This window comes from Patiria miniata, unplaced genomic scaffold, assembly GCF_015706575.1.
Source record: "Patiria miniata isolate m_02_andy unplaced genomic scaffold, ASM1570657v1 HiC_scaffold_5, whole genome shotgun sequence".
In the NCBI taxonomy this organism is placed as follows: domain Eukaryota; kingdom Metazoa; phylum Echinodermata; class Asteroidea; order Valvatida; family Asterinidae; genus Patiria; species Patiria miniata.
Window position 1 is genome coordinate 11617304 of NW_024037072.1, and position 20397 is coordinate 11637700.

At 41.2% G+C, this 20397-nt stretch overlaps 2 protein-coding genes across 2 annotated transcripts; both read right to left on the reverse strand.

Annotated features, from left to right (window-relative positions):
- Window positions 1-2962: 2962 nt before the first annotated feature.
- LOC119741716 (DNA ligase 1-like) lies at window positions 2963-9385 on the reverse strand. Its single transcript, XM_038217584.1, has 9 exons — window positions 9199-9385; window positions 7835-8047; window positions 7207-7278; window positions 6526-6784; window positions 5758-5933; window positions 5061-5316; window positions 4926-5030; window positions 4273-4439; window positions 2963-3977 (listed from the first exon to the last, which is right to left on the reverse strand). The coding sequence occupies exons 1-9, from the start codon at window positions 9211-9213 to the stop codon at window positions 3474-3476; spliced, it is 1767 nt and encodes a 588-aa protein (XP_038073512.1). The 5' UTR covers window positions 9214-9385; the 3' UTR covers window positions 2963-3473.
- An 869-nt stretch (window positions 9386-10254) lies between these two features.
- Window positions 10255-18341, reverse strand: LOC119741715 (organic cation transporter protein-like). Its single transcript, XM_038217583.1, has 10 exons — window positions 17861-18341; window positions 17043-17273; window positions 15941-16137; window positions 15258-15412; window positions 14370-14673; window positions 13783-13917; window positions 13188-13273; window positions 12159-12279; window positions 11741-11813; window positions 10255-11017 (listed from the first exon to the last, which is right to left on the reverse strand). The coding sequence occupies exons 1-10, from the start codon at window positions 18194-18196 to the stop codon at window positions 10871-10873; spliced, it is 1785 nt and encodes a 594-aa protein (XP_038073511.1). The 5' UTR covers window positions 18197-18341; the 3' UTR covers window positions 10255-10870.
- Window positions 18342-20397: the final 2056 nt, after the last annotated feature.

Consider the following 20397-nt stretch of genomic DNA (forward strand, 5'->3'; position numbering starts at 1 on the left):
CGGAAGTAAGAGGTCAATTTTTCTCTTTCAATATTTCCTTTTCAAGGGTTAGGCGATTTTTCAGTTTCAATAAATTGAGATGCTAGCAACAATTTTACAAACAGCTTTTTCGAGGGAGATATTCATAAGAAATCAAGTTAATTGCTGATTTGTGATAACCATTATGTTTGTCTTCTTGGTATTGATCATTAAGCCCCTCGGTGTGCTGGAGTGTTCCACGCGGCTAAGCAAGTCCGGACGGGCGATCCGTTTCGTCCATTTTTCGTAACTGCGTTAAAACAAACACGCCCTACCCAATCTATGATCGGGTAAATCAGCTTGTAGTCGATAAAACATAGCTAGGTAGAGTGATAACCTATATGCTCTCTGCACTTCTCTATGATCAGCCTCATGTTGACGGTCTGTTCTCGGGTTCTAGTACCCTCGACGAAACCGCTTGCTCATCAGATATCTCCTGCTCATATCTCGGGTATGCTGCCCACCTACTTTAAACTTGTGTAACCTGTTTATTTGCTGTAGCCCATGCTGTTTCCCTATTGGTAATTGAAATTAATGAAAACTCACAACCACCTTGTATTAATCTAAAAAAAACAATAACCCAAAACAATAAGAGAAAAATTGTATTTTTCGTGTTTTGATGTACTCGGATTATAGGATAAGAAATGACACACTTCAAACTATTTTTTTTTAGTAGTTGCCCAACATAGTGGGAATTATCTGGGGAAAAATAGTCTGAGAGCGTGTTTTTTCCTTTTTCCCGGCACGTTTCCACATCTACCTGTAGGAACACAATAAAGTAAACGGCAGAGACAATCTGCCTTAAGCTCTTTTTATTTCAAAACCACGCGCACACAGTTCTATTTATTTATCAGACAAAGAAGCTTGCTATTAAATGGGCACTTAGTACCAGTAATTTTCACATCAAACATAAAACACAAACATGAATCTTTATCTTTGTGAAGTGAAATTTAACAGAAAAGATGAAAATATACATACTGCTCATTTTAATACGAGTACAAAAAAGTACAAAAGCAAACTTGCACGTCACAATACCGTCAAGATAGCCCATAGAAGTGCATAGTACTTTCACATTCGTTTGCTGCCATTAATATTGTTTCCAAAATGTGTGTGTATAGACGGTGGACTATTCAAGCCTGTTGTTTGGGTTTCAACCCAGCAATTTCAGCAGGTTTTGTGAAAATTACGTTTACATTTTAGGCTATTATTTTTCGCTCTCGCATTGCGAGTGTACTTTTTGAATGGAGCACACATGTACATGTAAATAATGACACATTATTTCTACTATCACATTTTGTGTTTTGTATACGACGTATAAATCAAGCCTTAATTTGAACAAGAATTATTTTTGTCTGTTTTCGCGAACGTTGTTCATTGTATGTGAAGGGTATTCATCAATGCACATCGTTAAATAGTCAGTGGTGGACAGCTGAATTTATTTCCAATAAAATAGAAATAACGTGTGAATAGAGTATGCAAACTACGTGAAATGTTATTCAATAGCATGTACTTTACTCCTGTTTTATTTTTTGTTTTATTAAATGGAGCAAACTAGATATATTTTTAATGTTTTTTCTAACTCGGTCCTTTCTTTTTGACTCGCCATGTAGACTTCAAAGTAAGTTTCTCGAAAGCTCAATACAGTGAGAAGTTTTGTAGATAAGCGAGATCGTGTATCGTTAACCGCACACAACTATGACTGTACGCCACCGTGTTTGGTTTTTGTTAAATGCCTCGCTTTGATTTCCAAGATTGCGTCGCATGAGTTTATCGCACGCAAGTGTGTAATTAAACCTGGTTGATTGCACGGACACGTTAAGCAGAGGGCAATAGTAGAGGGGAACTAAGTGTGCCTTTAGCTCCATTTATTTCAAAAATACACACTTCTGTTTATTTATCAGCCAACTTGTTTTAATTATTATTTAGACACTAGGTACACGTGATTTTGACATCATGTGAGTAGATTTACACTTGTTAAAAAAACACTAAATCTCACAACAAAACAACTGGACATCTCGTGTGAGCAATAAATTGTGAGACAGATGTTTGGCTGAACAAACAAACGTGATGCTGTAAGCTTGCCGTTTATTGGACTAGGACCGCGTGACGTGTATTGTTTATATCAAAAATGCACCGTTCGTGAGTTTGCGCATGCGTGAATGAAATGTCGACTTGGATTTTTAAAATAAGTTGGAAAAAATGGCATTCGGTGGTCCGTGTAAGGTACTACGTGTCAAAAAAAGAACATGTCCTACTTTTGATCCTTAATAACTCAGTTGTTTACAAACGGAATTAAACAAAAGTTCAGATCATGTAAACATTAACGCATGTCAAATGTTATAGCGAGTTTCATCAGCTTTGTGCAAGAGGGTGAGATTTAAACGCCATACGAAAAAAAAAATCGCTTTCAGAATCTGCCACTTTCGACTCGGCGTCCTCCAATGTCGATACAGTGCTGGAGACGGTGGCGGAAGGCGTGTGCTAATCAGGCGTCCCTTTGTAACTCCTGATGTGTTGTGCCAACCGATCGAGGTGTGCAATGACATCAGGGGTGATCCTGCATTCCTTCAGAAGCATTCTGCCGCAGCACGCACCTTCCGCCACCAGCACTGTATCGACATTGGAGGACGCCAAGTCAAAAGAGGCAGATTCTGAAAGCGAGTATTTTTTCGTATGCAGTTAAATCTTACCCTCTGATTTTGCACAAAGCTGATGAAACTTGCTCCATATAATTTGCCATGCCTTGTTTGTATGATCTAATTTTTTTGGTTTAATTCCATTGGTAAACGAGAATCAAAGTATGACGTGTTATTCTTTTGACACGTCGTACGTTGAATACTTCTTGCAAAGGTGATATGCATAAAATGTTTAATTTCGGATAATCTATTACGTGTGTAATATGTATATGTATTACGGGGCTCCAAATAAGAGAGACTAGAGATTGTTATAGTTGAAAAGCAAACAGAATTTTAATTAGATAGTCATCTTTGGATTTCATTTTATCCAATTGTCAGCAAGATAACATGACAAGGACATTGCTACAGCAGAACTAAATTTGAATGTGTAGGGCCCTAATGGTGCAATCGTGCAGAATACCTTTGTGTAATCATCTTTTATTGCAGTTAGTATTTTTTTCATAATTTTTTTCACTTTATATATTAATATTCAAAAATAGTTAACAATTTAACAATATCCATTCTGTAATGACTACACCAGATTAATAAGAAATAACAATGTCCTTTCTTTTCGTTAACAACTTGTGTTTCTTTTAACATCTTGAAGGGCAAAACCTACTTTGATTTATATCACCCCGACGCAAAAAATTCCATCTTATAATAACATCTTCACTATTTTGACAATGCTTCATTCTGTTATTAAATTATTTGATCGTGAAAACTAAGTGCTTTCTTTTCGGTGATATCAACTCCCATTAAACTCTGCACAACAGGTTTTTTTCACGGGGTTCTGTCTGATGCAGGTAGATTCTTGTTCTTTTTACCTGGATCGATTTTTGGGAGGTTTTTGACTTGCTCACCATTCAGATCTCTGCCTTTTGTTTTGATTTTCATTTTACCAGCGGCGCCTTGGGCAATTGCTGAATCAACCTCAGACACCGACTTGGTCTCAGGCTGGGATTTTGCGGTGATCGTGGCGGAGAGTATGGTGGTGGAGCGTATTGTGGTGGAGGGTGCGGCGGTGCTTCTAGCAACGGACTTGGGGATGTCTTGGTCCGGGGGATTGCCTTTGGTGCCGGGCCTTGCCGGGGCAGAACCATCACCATCCGCATTGCGAGTAGCAGGCTTCACCTTGGCAGCCCCGGTAGACGGCTTGATGGAACGGCGAGCAGGGAGTGCTACCTTGGCTCCCTCGTCCTCCCCACTCTGCCCCGATTCCTCGCTCTCTGTCTGCCCTTCCTTATACTCCTCCGAGTCGGTGCTGAGCTCCTCCTCACGCGGTGGCTGAAAAACAAGGGGCAAGAAGCACCTCGAGAATTGCGAATGACCAAGATCCTATATGAACTGTTCTGAACATTTTATGTAAACTGTGAAGAAAAAACGGCATCAAGAAACCAGTGTTGTAGTCGATATACTTGTTATGATTCATAACTCAACACAAGTCAATAAGAACGGCTAACCAGTCCCAAATCAAGTCACAAGCTTTCAAATGAAATGTGACAAACACATTCTTTTCTGGTGAATTGACTTGTGATTTCATTGTGTCCACTAATGATCTATCACGATGTAAAATACCAACCTGATAATCCACATCATCTTCTGAATTGTAGCTCTTATTCAGCTGCTCCAGAGTTCCAAGATCCTCCTCCTGGTCGTCTCCCTGATCGTTATCGTCCTCCTCACTCTCCTCGCCCTCCTTCCGCTTGCTGGGGGAGAAGGCCGACCCCTCCTTGACCGAACTGTGGTCTAAGGAATTTGAAATGAAAGTTTAACAAACATTTCATACTCTTATTAGTTTTTAGCCAGTCAGCCGAGATAAAAAATGTTTTTCCATTTTAGACTTTTGGTTAAAATGTGGATTTAAACGCAACAAAATAATGCGTCACCCAAAATAAATAGTGTCTTCATACTGTGCCTGTTACATCTTTCAAAGGAGGCTGGAGGGCAAATTCGCGTAACATTACGTCAGCGATTTTATCCTGCATGACCTTTGACCCGGACTAATTCATCGAGATCCCGAACTTGCTTATTATTGCAGAGGTCAAAAGCATGAAATGGTGAATTTCTGATAATGTATTAGGTATGTAATATGTGTGATGTATTACGGGACTCCAAATAAGAGACAGTATAGATGTTATGGTGAAAAGCAAAATGAATATTTTATTAGATGATGCAGGTTCAATCTTTTTCTTTTTAGCTGGGTCGATTTTGGAAGGTTTTGGGCCTGCTCACCATTCAGATCTCCGCCTTTTGTTTTGCTTTTCATTTTACCAGCGGTGCCTTGGGCAATTGCTGAATCAACCTCAGTGGTGGAGGGTACGGTGGTGGAGGGTACGGTGGTGGAGGGTACGGTGGTGGAGGGTACGGCGGTGCTTTCAGCAACAGATTTGGGGATGTCTCGGTCCGGGGGCTTGCCTTTGCTGTTCGGGGCGGAACCATCACCATCCGCACTGCTAGTAGCAGGCTTCACCTTGGCAGCCCCGGTAGACGGCTTGATGGAACGGCGAGCAGGAAGTGGTACCTTGGCTCCCTCGTCCTCCCCACTTTGCCCCGATTCCTCGCTCTCGGTCTGCCCTTCCTTATACTCCTCCGAGTCGGTGTTGAGCTCCTCCTCACGCGGTGGCTGAAAGGCAGCGGAGAAAAGAAGCACCTCGAGAATTGAGAATTGTTCTGAGTTCAAAACTTGGGTCTGAATAAAATTATCGTCAGAGTGATTCAACATCGTAAAACATTCTTACATCTTGGCATTTAGGAATGCGTCATTTTACACAAAGCTCTGCATTTGACTGCACTGTAAACGGCAAGGAAGAGACATCAAGAAAACCAGTGTTGAAGTTGACATACTTGTTATGATTCATAACCCATCACATAGTCAATCTCAGCGGTCATCCAGTCCCAAGTCAAGTCACAAGCTATTCAAAGACAGACGCATTCCTTTTATTATTCATCCCTTGTGACTGGACCTGTTATTAAACTCGTGAATGAGTTTGTAACTAGTCTTGCGATGTACTTGTGATATATCACGAGTAGGTCTATATGGACTATAACACTGTAGTGTACCAACCTGATAATCCACATCATCTTCTGAATTGTAGCTCTTATTCAGCTGCTCCAGGGTTCCAAGATCCTCCTCCTGTTCGTCTTCCTCATCGTAATCTTCCTCCTCACTCTCCTCACACTCCTTCCGCTTGTTGGGTGAGAAGGCCGACCTCTCCTTGACCGGACTGCAGTCTATGGTCTCTACAATGAAAATTTCAGACACAAATTTCATACCATTTTTGTAAACAGTCAGCCGAGATGAAACATTACATTTTAGCCTTTTTTGAGATACGGCGGACACAATATGAGAGCTTTATTTGGCACCCAAACCACACAGTGTCTTCATATTGTGTCCGCCACATCTTTAAAATCAGAATTGAGGGTAATGGATAATGCTCATTTTGTTTGATTGGGGTGAGCAGTCAACGAGGGCGAATGACCTTATAATTTCGCTGGCGACCCGAATATTAGTCTTTAAAATGACAAATCTGGAACCACATGTGTGGCCTCGGGCACTGAATTTCTAAAAAGATTTTTGTCGTCATGGCTTCATTAGCATTTTAATGATGTTAAATTCCGTTTGTAATTGTGCCGTTCCGAAGGCACTACCTCAGTTATTACAGGTGTCTCGCTCTTCAAAACTTTGAATAACTTCAGTAGGCCTATTTGCATAATTAATCAATATGACCTCGGTGTACCACAAAAAAAGGTCCTTGATAAAGACAAGATGGCTCATCAGTGAGAACCCCCGCCTGGCAACCAATTTGAATTCCGTCCATACATTAAAACTCACTGTCTCCAGATACACGCAGTGTCCCCTTGGCATACTCCAACAGGCTCACTTTAACCCCTACGAAATCAAGAGTGTCCGTCAGGGCGTAGAGGGCGCACCGAAACACCCTAGTGACGAAGCCAAGCTCGTCCAGCCGTTTCCTAGCAACCAGACGTCGCCGGCCCTCTATCGCGGGGCCGGGGGACGATATGGAGACGGTAGGTGGCTCCTCGGCTTGCAAGGAACGCAACCAATTTTGAAGATGTCGGAGATGTTTTGCCTTAAATGTGAAAGAAAAAATCAGGATAAATTCTAGGCATTGATAAAACATCAAAGCAAGATACAACGATCATTACATTTATGTGAGAAACAGAAAAATGTCGAAAACACTGAGTCAAACAACCCGGACTTATCTGGGATGGAAAATTGGACTACTAAAAAAATAATACTACATTATTACCAGTGTCAATGCGTCATAGTTTTCGGATTTGATGAACAAATATCATAATTGCGGCAAATAACCGACCTATTGATAATTTTCAGGGGGAACAAATTGATAAAGTAAGCGTGATGCTTTTATAATGCCAATAGCAGAATAATGAAACCAAACAATTCAATATCAGCACTAAGGCATCGCAACTAATTTAAAACTTAAGAATGTTTTTTTTAAGCTGGAATCTAATACAATAAAATTATACTCACTGGAATTCGAGTTAATCGAACCAGAAATCCTTCATTCTTCTGTGTAGCATTTGGATTAGTCACTTTCCCAGGCTTTAAGCAAGAAAAAAAATGAGACAAATGTTAAAGTTTTTAAACAATATAGGTTCCCATTTACATGTACTTCTATCAACTATCCCTTATCACTCAGATTTTTTTTCAGATTCATAGAGAGAGACACATCAAGTTCGTGGCACTATTACGTACTTGATGGTGTATAATAAGTCTGCACCTTCATTTCAGCATTATGTGCTAGTTTGTTTGGTGAGAAATTCGGAAAGATTCCTCCCTTCAGTGACCTATCAGCCATCAGAAAGTGATAATATGTCCTAAAAAGTCAAATTTAGCAGGGAAAATATTGAGGTATTTACTGAGAAAACACTTAGAAATTTTCAGAGCAGTCTCATAGGGTTTGTGCACAGGGTGACAAGTGATGGCCAGATATGGGAAATTTCCTGATGCAGTCCAAAATGATGGTAATTCATTGAAAATATATCGTTAACAAAATTTTTTTTAGACGGAGCAACAGTAAAGTTTTGTCGCTACTCCCCACAGACTTTTTTCACAGCCAAGTAGCTACACTATACACTCCATTCCATGTAAATTTTACCTCAACTAATTTCTCCGACTCCTCAGAATCCACGGGTTGGCTTTGTCCGTCTTTCTCACCCTCCTTCGCACTGCCCTCTGATGCCCCTATACTCTCCCGGCCCACCAGGGCTTCGAATGCTTCAGCGGCAACCTGCGTCGTCTTCTCCAGCAAAAACACGGCCAGTTGTCCGGGCCGGGAGTGCAAGACAAGCTGAATTGGCCTCGTCAAAAACTACGTTTGGACAGGGGAAAAAAATATTTATTTGTATTGCTTGAAACTCGGAGTCATTTAGTTAAAGCCTAGCTCCGGTAGACTTTCAGATTTTGGGTGTCTTAATTTTGACATATCTTGCTCTTGTAATCGGCAATCATTTTGCAGCCTCCTTTTCTCCAGTAGTAATTGTTTTTTTTACCAATTTCCTGTATTTTCAAAAATGTTGAAAAGACATGAATCTGGGACTGAGAAACATCTCCAATTTTGTTGGGAAAAAAATGACTCTTCATAGACTCTGTACACAACTGCTGAATAGGTGCCTGGATACATTATTTCCCAATTGAGTAATTAAAGACTTTTTCTCTTCCAAGAGGGTCGGCCAGGTGTCTTACGTAGTTTTTGTACCTATAGCTCATCGACTAACTCAATGACTGACTGACCCGCTGAATGACTATCACTTGTATTCAGACTTGCTCACCTTGGCCGAAACATTTGACTGAGATGACTACCAAGACACTCGGGACCAGCTTGACTAAGATTGTTCAGTTAATCCAAATCACTGTACACATTCAATTCAATCTATCAAATATCCAACTGTCGCATTGAGAAAGAAGAGTGTTCGGAAAGAATGTTGCAACCAGACGCCACTTTTTTTCTTCATATTATCGGAAAGAATTCCATACATGGACATCACTAATTTTGCCCTGCAGTGACCAATCAACCATCAGAAAGCGATAGCATGTCCTAAAGAGTCAAATTTAGCAGAGAAAACATTGAAGCATATACTGAGAAAGCACTTTGAATTTTTCAGACCAGTCTCGGGTTTGTGCACAGGGTGTCAAGTGATGTCCAGGTATGGAAAGGTTTCCTTAATTTTTTGAACAAATTCAATTCAATCTATCGACTATCCAACTGTCACATTGAGAAACAAAGAGTGTTCAGACGCCATTACGTTGGTTAGGACCAAAGTCAAGAATGAGTCATGATAATTTCATCACAATTAGAAATAATTTTCTTATCCCCACATTCATGTCTGGTTTCCACATCATGTGCCATACTAAACCTCCATCGTGGTTTTATCATGTTAAGATAAATACTGGAGTCAGGTTCCTGCATGCTTTCTAGGAAACCGTGTACCCATCAGTCACTGAAATGTACAAGAATCTTACCGAAAGGGAGCCCATGATAGAAAGGGTAGCTTTTAGCTATTTGCCACCATTGGAAGAGATGATTTTTCCACAGCAAAGATATCAGTTGCACCAAACCGACTGTCGTGACGGCCCACGGCCCAGCAACACGTACCAGCGGTATACGGCCTCCCTGCTACACTCGCTGTACACGCTATAGTGTGTTGTCTCGTAAAAGGCGGGAACTTCAGTGCTTTGAATTTCATTCACGCATATTGCTCCAGTTGCAAGCCGGAATGCCGATGGCGTAACCTTATAGTGTTGTCATGCAAATCCATGAATGGTGGGCTTCATTGAGTTGCATTCGAACAAACCGAATCTGTGTTTTGAGCCTGAGACTTTTGAACAAATACCAGGAAAAGACGATATTTAAAATAAAATGACATTGAGCAATTGGTTTTAAGGTTTTCCTTTTATTGAAAGTTGGAGGGTTTCCCATAAAATGGCGCAAGTGAATGTCTCATTACCCAAACAAATCTAAAAGGTGTTTTTAATTGTCTTTTTACCTTAAATTTCGACATCACATGTGAAAACAAAACTTGCTTTATTATATTATTTTTTAATTACAATAACATTGTGCAGAAGACATCAACAAAATAAAACTGCATTGGCATTTGTTTTCCAAAAATAAAGACTTTACTTTTTTTAAGTTGAAAGAAAACTCATTTATTCGAACACGATAATATCGGTTTTGAAAAGCGCGTCAAATTAAGCAACTTAAAGCCACAAGATTCGAGAAGTTCATTCTTTGAAATGTATGGCACCGACACTGTTTTTTGCCGAGCTTGAGGGCGCTCGATATTATGGCTTATATACTGCGTTGGTCGGGTTTGAAAATGTATGTCAATCAAATTTCTTGGAAGATGCTACTGTAATACTGTAAATTCAATATCTGAACATGGGCGTCGCCGGGATGGGGCAAGGGAGACACTTGCCCCCCCCCCCCCCCCGGAAAAGCACCCCCCCCCCCCCCAAGGAAGGAAGAAAAAGAAAAAAAAAGAAAAAAAAACTAAGAAAAAAAAGAAGAAAAGTGTGAAGTCATTTTGCTATTACTTTAATTTTTAAAAAATTGACGTCTGCAAGGGTGTCAATGGGAGTGGGGTGGGTGAATGTCCCCTTGCACACCCTCGAAAAAATGATAAATTGAGAATATGCCAGAGAAAGTACAAGGATTTGTGGGGGGAAATGTGCTTTGGCCCCTCCTAAAAACAATCCTGGTGACGCCCATGTATCTGAAAGAGATTTAAATACAAGCAAAGCAGAAGCAATTTTAGTACATACCACAAAACATGTTAATACACACGGGTACTGCAGGTCACAATTTACAAATACTTTGTTGACTGAACAAATGAGGCGCGACTGACACGACGACTGTTTACACTACCGGGCCTGGTCCTATGTTTCTGAGCTTCAAAGTCTAGTGTCATGTCGTCTAGTCTCGGTGTCGTCTCGTATACACGAATGCTCTGAAAACACTCTAGTTAAATTTGTTTTTAAAAAAACAGTCAAACTTACACCCAGCTGTATCCAGCGGGGTGCAAGATTGAGTTTTTCTGTATCGAACTACGTGTTTCATCTCGTCTCGATCTGTCATATGATATCAGACACTTTGTTTTATTGTTTTAAATATCAACCACGTGTATTTATATTCCCCCTAGGTGCCTGTCTGTGTCCTCTCGACATCCTCGATTGTTTGTGGTTGTTTCTTCCCCAGCGTCTCGTCTAGTACCAAGACGCTCAGTCCCGCAATGATGGACGTACCTCCAAATATGACCAGGGGTATCCAACCCGTGAATTTCTCCTGAATTGAAAGAATTATATAAAAAATAACGAATGTCCAGCAGTGGCGCACCTAGGATTTGGCGTTTGGGGGGCTCACATTTTCTTAAATTTTTTTTTAGAAGTTAAATTGTTTTCAACAAATTTTTGCCCAAATTTTTGGGCCGCAGAAAAAAATACGGGTTTTTTTTTGGGGGGGGGGGGGTTGGACAATTTTGACGTTGGTGGCGCCACTTATAACCCTATTATACTACTCGAAAATAGGCCACATTCATAATCACCAAGGTCAAATCGTGGGTCTAAAAAAAACTTATAAAAAAAAAAAACTGACAACCTCTTGGGGGGGGGGGGGGCTCAAGCCTTTATATTATATATTACATGCTGTACTCAACGTACACAACTCAAGTTGAACATTTTGACTTTTTGAGAACGTAAGCATTCTGATGTGCCGAAAACAATGAGAGAACACAAAGCAGTATTGTGAGCATTCATGAAGGGTGAGCAGCCCCGATTTAAAGAGTAACAAATTATTTCTCTCTCATCCAGGAAAAAGAACCTGTCATGCTGGTATTTATATTTGGCCTAAATAAAAGGTGTCTAAGCTAGCACTTGCTGACTTCTAAGTCTGACAATCTACCGTGAGGAATTGAATCCTGTCAATTAAGATATAAACCTATAAGCGTTAACATAATGAAAGTGTTTGTTTTCTGTGTATTTCAACTGCATGATTGGAATCCAGACTTACGAGATACATGATGATTGGAGCCAGGATACCACCAACACGTGATGAGAAGGATGACATACCGACTCCCAGATTTCTAAACAATTTAAAAATAATAAATTCAGAAATGGAGAAAAAATCCAGAACTCAAATATTTGTATGTAAAGACCGTCGGATTTAAACGGAACAGAGAGCTGGCTAGATTATGAATCGACCTAACATTACACTTATGTTTCCACCAATCAAAAGAGGTCAAATGTCAAATGCACCAAGTGACTGGACAGTTACGTCATTCGCGTCATTCAGTACCGCATCTTAACAACACGAGGACATTTTCCGAAGCATTGCAAGTAACTGTTGAATTTAACCAACACAGTTTTCAAGTTAGAAACTCAAGACCTTCCCAGCATAAGAAAAGTGTTTTGAGAAATGCACAATTTACCTGGCGACTGTGGGGAAGAGTTCTGTAGCATAGAGAAACACGATAGCGTACGAGCCAGCAATGCCAAACTTGCCCAACATGGCCGTGGTCACAATAAGAGCTGACAGATCAGTGCCGTCCGCTGGGGAAGAAAATCTCAGGAATTAATAGATTCTCGCACTTCCAACTCTTCATCCAAACCCTTTTATTCTACTCTTCTTAATGTCCATAACCCATACATTAGGATGTTTTGCGATTGCGTTGGCATTTCCTTAAAATTTCATTGTGGCTTGGGTGCTCTTCTTTCGATCACATGCAACTATTAGACAGTCTGTGCTGATATTGAGTTCTCAGGGGGACGTTGTGCCGGCCTTTTTCGAACACAAAATTTTCTGGGTATGATCCTACCATACCCAGATCCTAGGGCGCTATTCAGTTTGGGCAAATACTATAAAGAGTTTACCCAAATCAAACAGCGCCCTCCTATTGTGTAAGCCATATCTCAAATATGCTAATGGAGAACCGGCCAAGATAAAATGAGGAATGTCCCCCAAAACCTTGTTTGGAGTAATCGACGCCGGAAGTTGGATAAACATGTACTGGAAATATCATGTCAAAATCTTTATTTATTGTTTTGTATTTTTGAGTAGCCAAGGTAGCAAAGATTCAAACTATGCATTTTTATTGAGGAAAGAATACCCACAAAGGTAAAAAAAAAAACTGAAGAACGTTTTTCACTGCTCAGTGTTGGCGGCGCAATGCGCGTCTTTTTCTTCAAAGTCATTTGAAATGAGGTTAGAGAAACTTGGCAGGACACTGTTAAAGTTCCTGCGTCATATCTTTGGAATAAATTAAACTACAGAAATAAATTTGGTATCATTGGAAAGCCAATGATTTGCGCTTTAGCATGATGTGCGTAACGTAAAAAGTCAAAGGTGGGAATTATTCCTCATTATGCTTTGGCAGGTCCTTTACATCCCCAGGATTTACCCACTTCAATGTACGTAGGCCTAACGACTTGTGACTTGCGGGGAAATGATTTACAGCTACCTGTAGTTGGAGGGATGAAGGCGGTCACGATGCACGCGATTCCCCCTGCGACATGAAAGATGCAGAGGGGCAGCCGACGGCCAAACCTAGTACACAAAGAAGGGATAATTCCCATCAATGGAAGCCTTTTACGTTGGAAGGAAAATGGGTTTGTTTAAAAAACAAACAATTAACATCACTATTCTCTTTAAGAAATTGACGTTATCCTTAAGCTCCATCCGAATTTTAAATGGAATTTTAAACTTGAGAAAAATAATATCTCTTTTTTGTGTAATTACCTTCACTGAATGATATCTGTCCACTCAAGCTACAGTCACGTGTTTGAGAGAGTTTTGAAGACCTACCAGTAATTTGGTATCTTTTTAATTTAATTTACAAATTATTGTATGAAGTATTGATAGTTATTGTGCTGGTCAGGCTTTTCTTCGGAAAAAAACTGGTACATGGGCAAAGACTGAATCGAAGCACTTTTGGTACCTTTGTTATACTTGTAAATCCATAACTAGTGTTATATGTTGTGTTCTGCAAACGTCAGTCACTGACATGCACAGAAAGACAACTCGATACCTGCAATGATTGAAAAGATATAAATTACCAGGTGACGACTGCAGAGGAAACTATGTAAGCTGGGATCTCGACCGCACCGCTGAGGAAGAAGTTTAGGTAAGGATTGCCGGCTAACGAATCCGTGTTCAGTGACAGACCGTAGTACACCAGACTATTGACAAACCTGAAAATAATTATATACCAGATTTTAATATTACATCACTGAAAAAAGCGTGAGTTGCTTTAAAACAGGACTGCGTATGGTGGCCCAGAAGGGACATCAAACATGAAAAGAAACGCGTGCTACGATATTCAAATCTAAACTTGAATAGATATTTGCGATGTTCGATCTTTTGCAAAAAAACCTTTTGCACAATGAAAAACTGCTGAATCACCGTAAGATGGACACACTATCACAATGTTCAAGTTTATAAAATCCACGTAATAGCTCCTTACATTCCGTTTAACTTTTTTTCATGCACCCAATTAGCTGTATAACTATAGCTGAAATTGTTTTCATCGTCATCTTCTAGTTCTCAGTCTCTCTAGGTTTCTCCAGGCTTCCGGGAGATTTTTTTAAAGGATCCTTGGTTTCATATACCGAAATTATGAAAACAAACGAATGAAGAGTCTCACCAAGTAAATATCATAACCAGGGATATTCGCCTGATCTTGGGTGTCCTGAAAAGATGCCAGAGAGTGTACACCCTGTCTTTCCCCTCCCCAGCCGGCCTAGTGCTGTCTTCCCCCTTAGGACCACCGTCCTCCCCACCAGTTTGGACAGCGTCGATGGCGTCGCATCCTTCCCCCGACGCCTTGACCGCGACATCCGCGATTTCCAGACCGGCTTGATTCTTGGCCTCCATCACGCTATGACCTTGAGTGTCGGCGGAAGACGAGGAATCGTTGGGCATCAGAGATTTTTCTTTACGCTCCAATTCTGAAATGTCAGGAAACAAAGACGATATCGTTGAAACTTCCACGGTCTATCTCCTCTTTATCTAGGCCCAAGGGTCTCTTTATATAAGGACATGTTGTGATACATGCAAATGCATCATCATTTGCATATCTTCTAAGCACACTGTTGAGGAGTTGGGCTAAATCATGGAGCTATGGCTAGAGTATGTCAAAAATACTGTGAGAATAATTTCGAAAAATCGAAGCCTGCAATTTGGAGATGCTGGAAAAATGATGAGAAACTGTTGAAATTTAACATTTGAAGGCCATAATCCACCAGTTCTTTAATTTTGGGAGGTGTTAGGTACTCATGCTTCTAATTCGCTTTTAGATTTCCTATATACGATATTTTTTTCTGAAAACTGCGAACAAAATACGAGACAATGATCACAAGGCGATATCTTATATTTAATGGTTTTGTCGAGATTTCGTTTCTCGTGACGCCGCGGGAAAAAAACAGTTAATTATATCCAATCAATGGACCCTAGGTACCCAGCTCCCTCAAATCGGCATTATCCCAACAGCTACCCATGACATTCATCTCACAAATGGGGAGAAACTTCCTACCTGCATACTCCGGGGGAGGGGTCGACCCGCCGTCTTCTGTCAGCACACCGTCCGGTAGATCCACCTTGTTGAACCGCGCGATGCGCCGTAGGATGGCCTCGGCCTCCCGTACGCGACCTCGTGACATCAGCCATCGCATCGACTCCGGAATCACCCTGAGGAAAAACAGAACATTGGACATTTTCCAAACTTAGAGAGTATAATTACAATATTTTAGCTAGAGTGTGGGGCCACTATTAAGGTCAATTGTTATTAATAATAAAATCGGTGAGTTGTGCTTGCCAAACTCAACTTCGCATTTTTCTTTTGGCGACTCCATTTTAGGGCTGAACGCCACATTCCATGTCTTTACAGGACAAGCTTATCGATCATCTTAAGGCGTCAAGAAAGATGAAAACAAAGTGCATGTACTGAGTTTGTTTTTCGTTTGTCGACATACAACTTTAGAAACTTTTTAATGGCAACTAAAAAGTAAAGCTGCATGTATTATATGAAATATGCGCACTTGTGTACTCCAAACATACACTGAATAGCTGGGAAAAGTCTTGACGTCAAACACGTGTTTTATAGGTTTGTGAGTGGTTTAAAATTAGGCTTGAAAAATTGCGGATGTAAACGCTTGTAAAAGTTTTTCTTACTTTGGGGATTTTTTTTTAAATTGAGGAGCTCAAACAAAACCTTACCACCATAAAGGAATGGTAAGCAAGCTCGGTAATGTGATGGTGAGCTGTAGGTGGCGCCAGTCACGCAGTAAGTACGCTAAACCAGCCAGGGACATGATACCACTGGACCAGAACAGGGTCAGCAGGATACCAGCGAAGGCACGCCTAGACGGCGAGAACATCTCGGTTACCATGACGTAGGAGGTTATGTCCACGCCCTGGATAGACAGGTTGGTTAGTGGAGGAAGTTGACAACAAACAAACAGATATCACATGGGGATGTATAGGTTGTAAACCCTTTGATCATTATCAGTAAATTTGAAAAAAAGTATCGCTTAAAAGTGGGGAGCAGGACCTAAAGTGGTTTTATGGTTCGTCACTCATGATCAGAGGGTCAGGCGTTCGAATCCAGTTGCTGGCGATGGACATATGTTGTGTCCTTGGACAAACCACTTCACCCCACTTGTTTCTCTCACCAGCATTAGCTGGGGAGTAACCTGCGATGGACTAGCATCCCATCCAGGGGGAATAGAAATATTCTCAGCCTTTTCATGCTACTGAAACCGGAGATAAACGCCGGCTTGATGGGCCACATTAGTTCCCTGGCGCATTGGCTCGTGACAGACTTTTATGGCTAAAAAGAAAAAAACTTTAATTGATGATGCGCGGTCACAGAAATTAGTTCTGTAGGCCTACAGTGAACATTACCGGCTAAAATGTCATGCAATACTTTGGCACAGCACAGCACATACATTTTTTTTCTTCTAAAAAGTACTTTGATAAAATAGGGCCATGTCTATGTTCACTTGTTGGTGACTACTAATTTCTTTCATGTCTCATTAGCCTTTAGAGTCAATGGTGGACACAATGGGATGGCGATATTTGGGTACATTTCGTTGAATACAATGACTTAAAGCGTTATTAAGAGTAATAGCGCCCTCATATTGTGTTTTAAAAAGACTAATTGGACTATGGAAAAATAGTCTGGCTCCTTTTTGCATAAAAACATTATCATTCAGTACTGTTTTTAAATACAGGGAACATGACTGAAATGGTGGCAGCATTGCTTTGCGGAGGCTGCATCGTATAGGGCGGAGTTTATACCGTCTTAAGATTTACCCACCTGTTCGATGACGCCCACCGCAAACCGTACCGCCATGAATGCGTACAGGTTGCCAGTGAACGCCGCGCCCACACCGAAAGCCACCTGTGCCCAGAGGGAGAAGAAGAAGACGTAGCGACGGCCGAAGCGATCCGAGAGCTGGCCGAAGAGCAACGATCCGACCATGACACCCAGCATGAAGATGATTTGACTCAGCTCAACCGAAGCATCCCTCTCACATACAAGGTCCCACTGGATGAGAAAAAAGAAAGGCTTTCTTTCAGATCCAATGCATTTAAATAAAATGCATTGGATTTAATTAAAATTCTTGAAATGTTTCTTTGTGTCCTTTTGAACTTCTGTGCAGTCTTTGTTAATGCAAATGCGAATTTCAATATTCGTACGAAAACTAGTTAACATCTCAGCTGTTCTCGGTCGGGTAGATCACTCTGTTTTTAGGTTATTTATTTGATTTAGAATCAGTGAGAGATGCGATCACAAGTGATTTCCACCCCTACTGACCAATTTTGGGCTGCCATCATAATTGCCGACAAACGACTCATTTAGCTTGATTGCATCACAGTAAGCTTCATTTTAGATTCATACAGCTTCTTAAGAAAAATTCCATTACTACAAAATAATACTGAGCAGCTACAGTGGCATCACAGCAACAGCGCCCTCAAATGTCACGAATCAGCATGGATACTTAGAAGAGAGAATATGCGCATTGAGAAAATAAATAATAAATACTATTTTAGACATGTTAATTATTAGAGGTTTCTCTTCTGGTGTTAATGTTCATATTATTGAGGTGGTTTAATCTTAGTGTGTATCTGTACCTCGGTAGCAATCGTCTTCCCGTAATAGGTGCTATCGTAATCCCATCCATCATCGCACGGGATCGTCTCATTATACGCAGATCTGTTCAGGTACTTCAGACACTCCGCAAACTCTTCACCACCGTCTTTGCCGACGACCGTCGGTACCGTCTCCTCGAGGCTCTGGCCCGCCGGCACCTTGCAGCGGTGACCCGGTACGGCCCCCAGGAAGGATATGGCCAGCATGTGCCATGCCGACGGTACCTGACCGGCGAGGCAAATCAAGACGTAGATCAGGGTCTGGTAGCGACCGAAATCGCCCAGGAAAACTAGTGCCTCGTCTAGTTCCATCGCCATTGCAAGCAATTTAAAGGGCAGTTGCTACTTGTGCTTCTTCTCTAGTTCTTGTTTTGTGCGTCAGTGGTGTGACATTTACTGGGTTAGGCTTAATTTATGCCATATCATCAAAACACACATCGCCGTACACGTACCCTTGGCCTTCCACAATATGTAGTCTATCGGTATCTGTGCTTTTATTATGACACGTGGCTTGTGGACCTTTGCCCCTTGGTGCTTATCGCTTATCAATACTTTTATCTGTACCAATAATTATATATTTGCACGAATGGGAACTGTGCCAATAATCGTTTGTATATTTTGCAGTGCTGGTTTCGAAATATGATGATGACATCGTAATATCAAGTTTTAAGAGACGTTTTCACCAATTTTTCAAGTGAAGAGGGATTTTCTTTATAAAAGAATACTCCATGTCATATTTGAGGGCATAGCTGGCTTCGGCAGCAAAGTTGGGGTACATGTTTCAATGAAATGTTCATATTTGTGAGCACAGCAGCGAAGGGACACCTTTTAACGTTTCTCCATCAAAAAAAAAATGAAATAGACGTCTTTGTATCTCCTCTAGACAAGTCCCTATCATTTGGGATTTTTTGGGGGGGGGGGGGGGTTGATGATTTGATAGTTTTCAGGTGTTTGCTGGCTTTTAAGCTTGACTGCATGAATAAAAAAAATGTGTTTCTAGAATTTTACCATGTTGGCCAAGGGTTCATAAATGTAATTCATAATTGTATTCCTGCAAAACGCCAAGAGGGAAAAGTGGATTGTATTTTCTTCGTCGGTAAAAGTAAACTGGGTTGTATCCTGATGGTTTACGAGCGTCATATACGATTAGATTTCACCTCGTGGGTCACGAGGATCATAATGCTATTAAAGCGGCCCACTGGAGATTTCTGTAACCTGTTAATGTTATGGCTGGCAATCACTTGACAGGCACCATGCATGTCTGGGGGGAAATGGGGGCCTTATGTATTGGATTTAACCATAGAAAGGACACTCCTGTCCCTTCTCTATGATTTTACTGCACACCGTTAATTGACTGATGGTCAAAGTCTCCCTTCTTGCGTTCATCTCACCCGTTTTCTCATTTGTGGGTGGGGTCGGGGAGGGGTACATCCCCGGTTGAATCAAGGCATGTGGCACCATGTTCCTCCTTCTATACTCCGCTCAGTGTTTGGGGAAAGAAAGGAGCCTTATATTTACTGAAACGATAACCAAACCGATTGAGTGCCCCACTCTCCAGAAAATGAGTACCCGAAAGCCTCCCCTCGAAGGAGGGCGCTCCTATAGATCTAGACGTTTTCTTCGGTTGGGGAGGGGGTGGACATCACCTTCATATAGGGGGCGCTGTTCAAAGCGGGCTATCATAGACAGTATCGGACATAGTTGGCGCTCTTCAATCCGGTAAATTTGCCGCCGGACACACGATTTTACAATTTGACCGACAAAACTGTTAATCTCCAGCGACGCCCGTGCATGTTGAGCGCAATATAGTACCAACGTCGGCAGAAATAATTACTGGTAAGGTTCTGGAAGCCCTCCTAAATCATTATTGCCCTTCTGTTTCAGCTACCTGGTGCCCTGCTAATCGATTGGGCTGGGTCAAAACAATCATGGAAATTATATCATGGAGCCATTTCACCAAAGTTTAACAAAATCTCGGGCACAAGCATCAACTGCATCCACCCGTCCTAAAGGGGAAGAAACTGGGCCGTAATTTATAGCCTACACTCCTCCTCACTTCCGATCTGCGTAATGTCCTCGAATTATTCCCCAAGCTCGGTTGATGACCGCCCACACTCTCTATGCCCCCATTCTTGGGTTCAACCATCCCCCGTGGACGGACACCTAGTTTTGCAAAGCTCGCCCTAGTTTTGTCCATCATTTGGGTTCTTGCCAACCCACTTTTGGCGCGAATGTTGTGCTGGTGCAGGGCACTCAAAGGTCGTGGAGTGTGCACTTATTGCCCGCTTTCTGCCTATATTTATAAATCTGCAGAATCGAAATCCGTTTAACAAAATGCACATTAATATCTGAATGTTGCAGCAGCAATGTGACTGGGATGTTTCGGATGTTTTGGTATATGAATTATTTTTACGAGAGATGATACGAAACCATCACTGTAACAACATTTCCGGCACATTTTTGTTTTCAGTAGTATTTATGACCTCTTTTACAGTTCTTTTAAAGTTATAAACACACAA

What these genes read in the sequence shown, in the direction of transcription:
- LOC119741716 (XM_038217584.1), bottom strand. An exon ending in AAGATGATGTGGATTATCAG is followed by an intron (nt 5,317 to 5,757) that starts GTTGGTACACTA and finishes GCTGCCTTTCAG; the next exon opens with CCACCGCGTGAGGAGGAGCT. An exon ending in ATCTGTTGCTGAAAGCACCG is followed by an intron (nt 5,031 to 5,060) that starts CCGTACCCTCCA and finishes TACCCTCCACCA; the next exon opens with CCGTACCCTCCACCACCGTA.
- LOC119741715 (XM_038217583.1), bottom strand. Translation starts at nt 18,196, where the DNA reads ATGGCGATGGAACTAGACGAGGCACTAGTTTTCCTGGGCGATTTCGGT. An exon ending in CTTACCATTCCTTTATGGTG is followed by an intron (nt 15,413 to 15,940) that starts GTAAGGTTTTGT and finishes GTTTTTCCTCAG; the next exon opens with GGTGATTCCGGAGTCGATGC. An exon ending in CTCCAATCATCATGTATCTC is followed by an intron (nt 11,018 to 11,740) that starts GTAAGTCTGGAT and finishes CTTTCAATTCAG; the next exon opens with GAGAAATTCACGGGTTGGAT.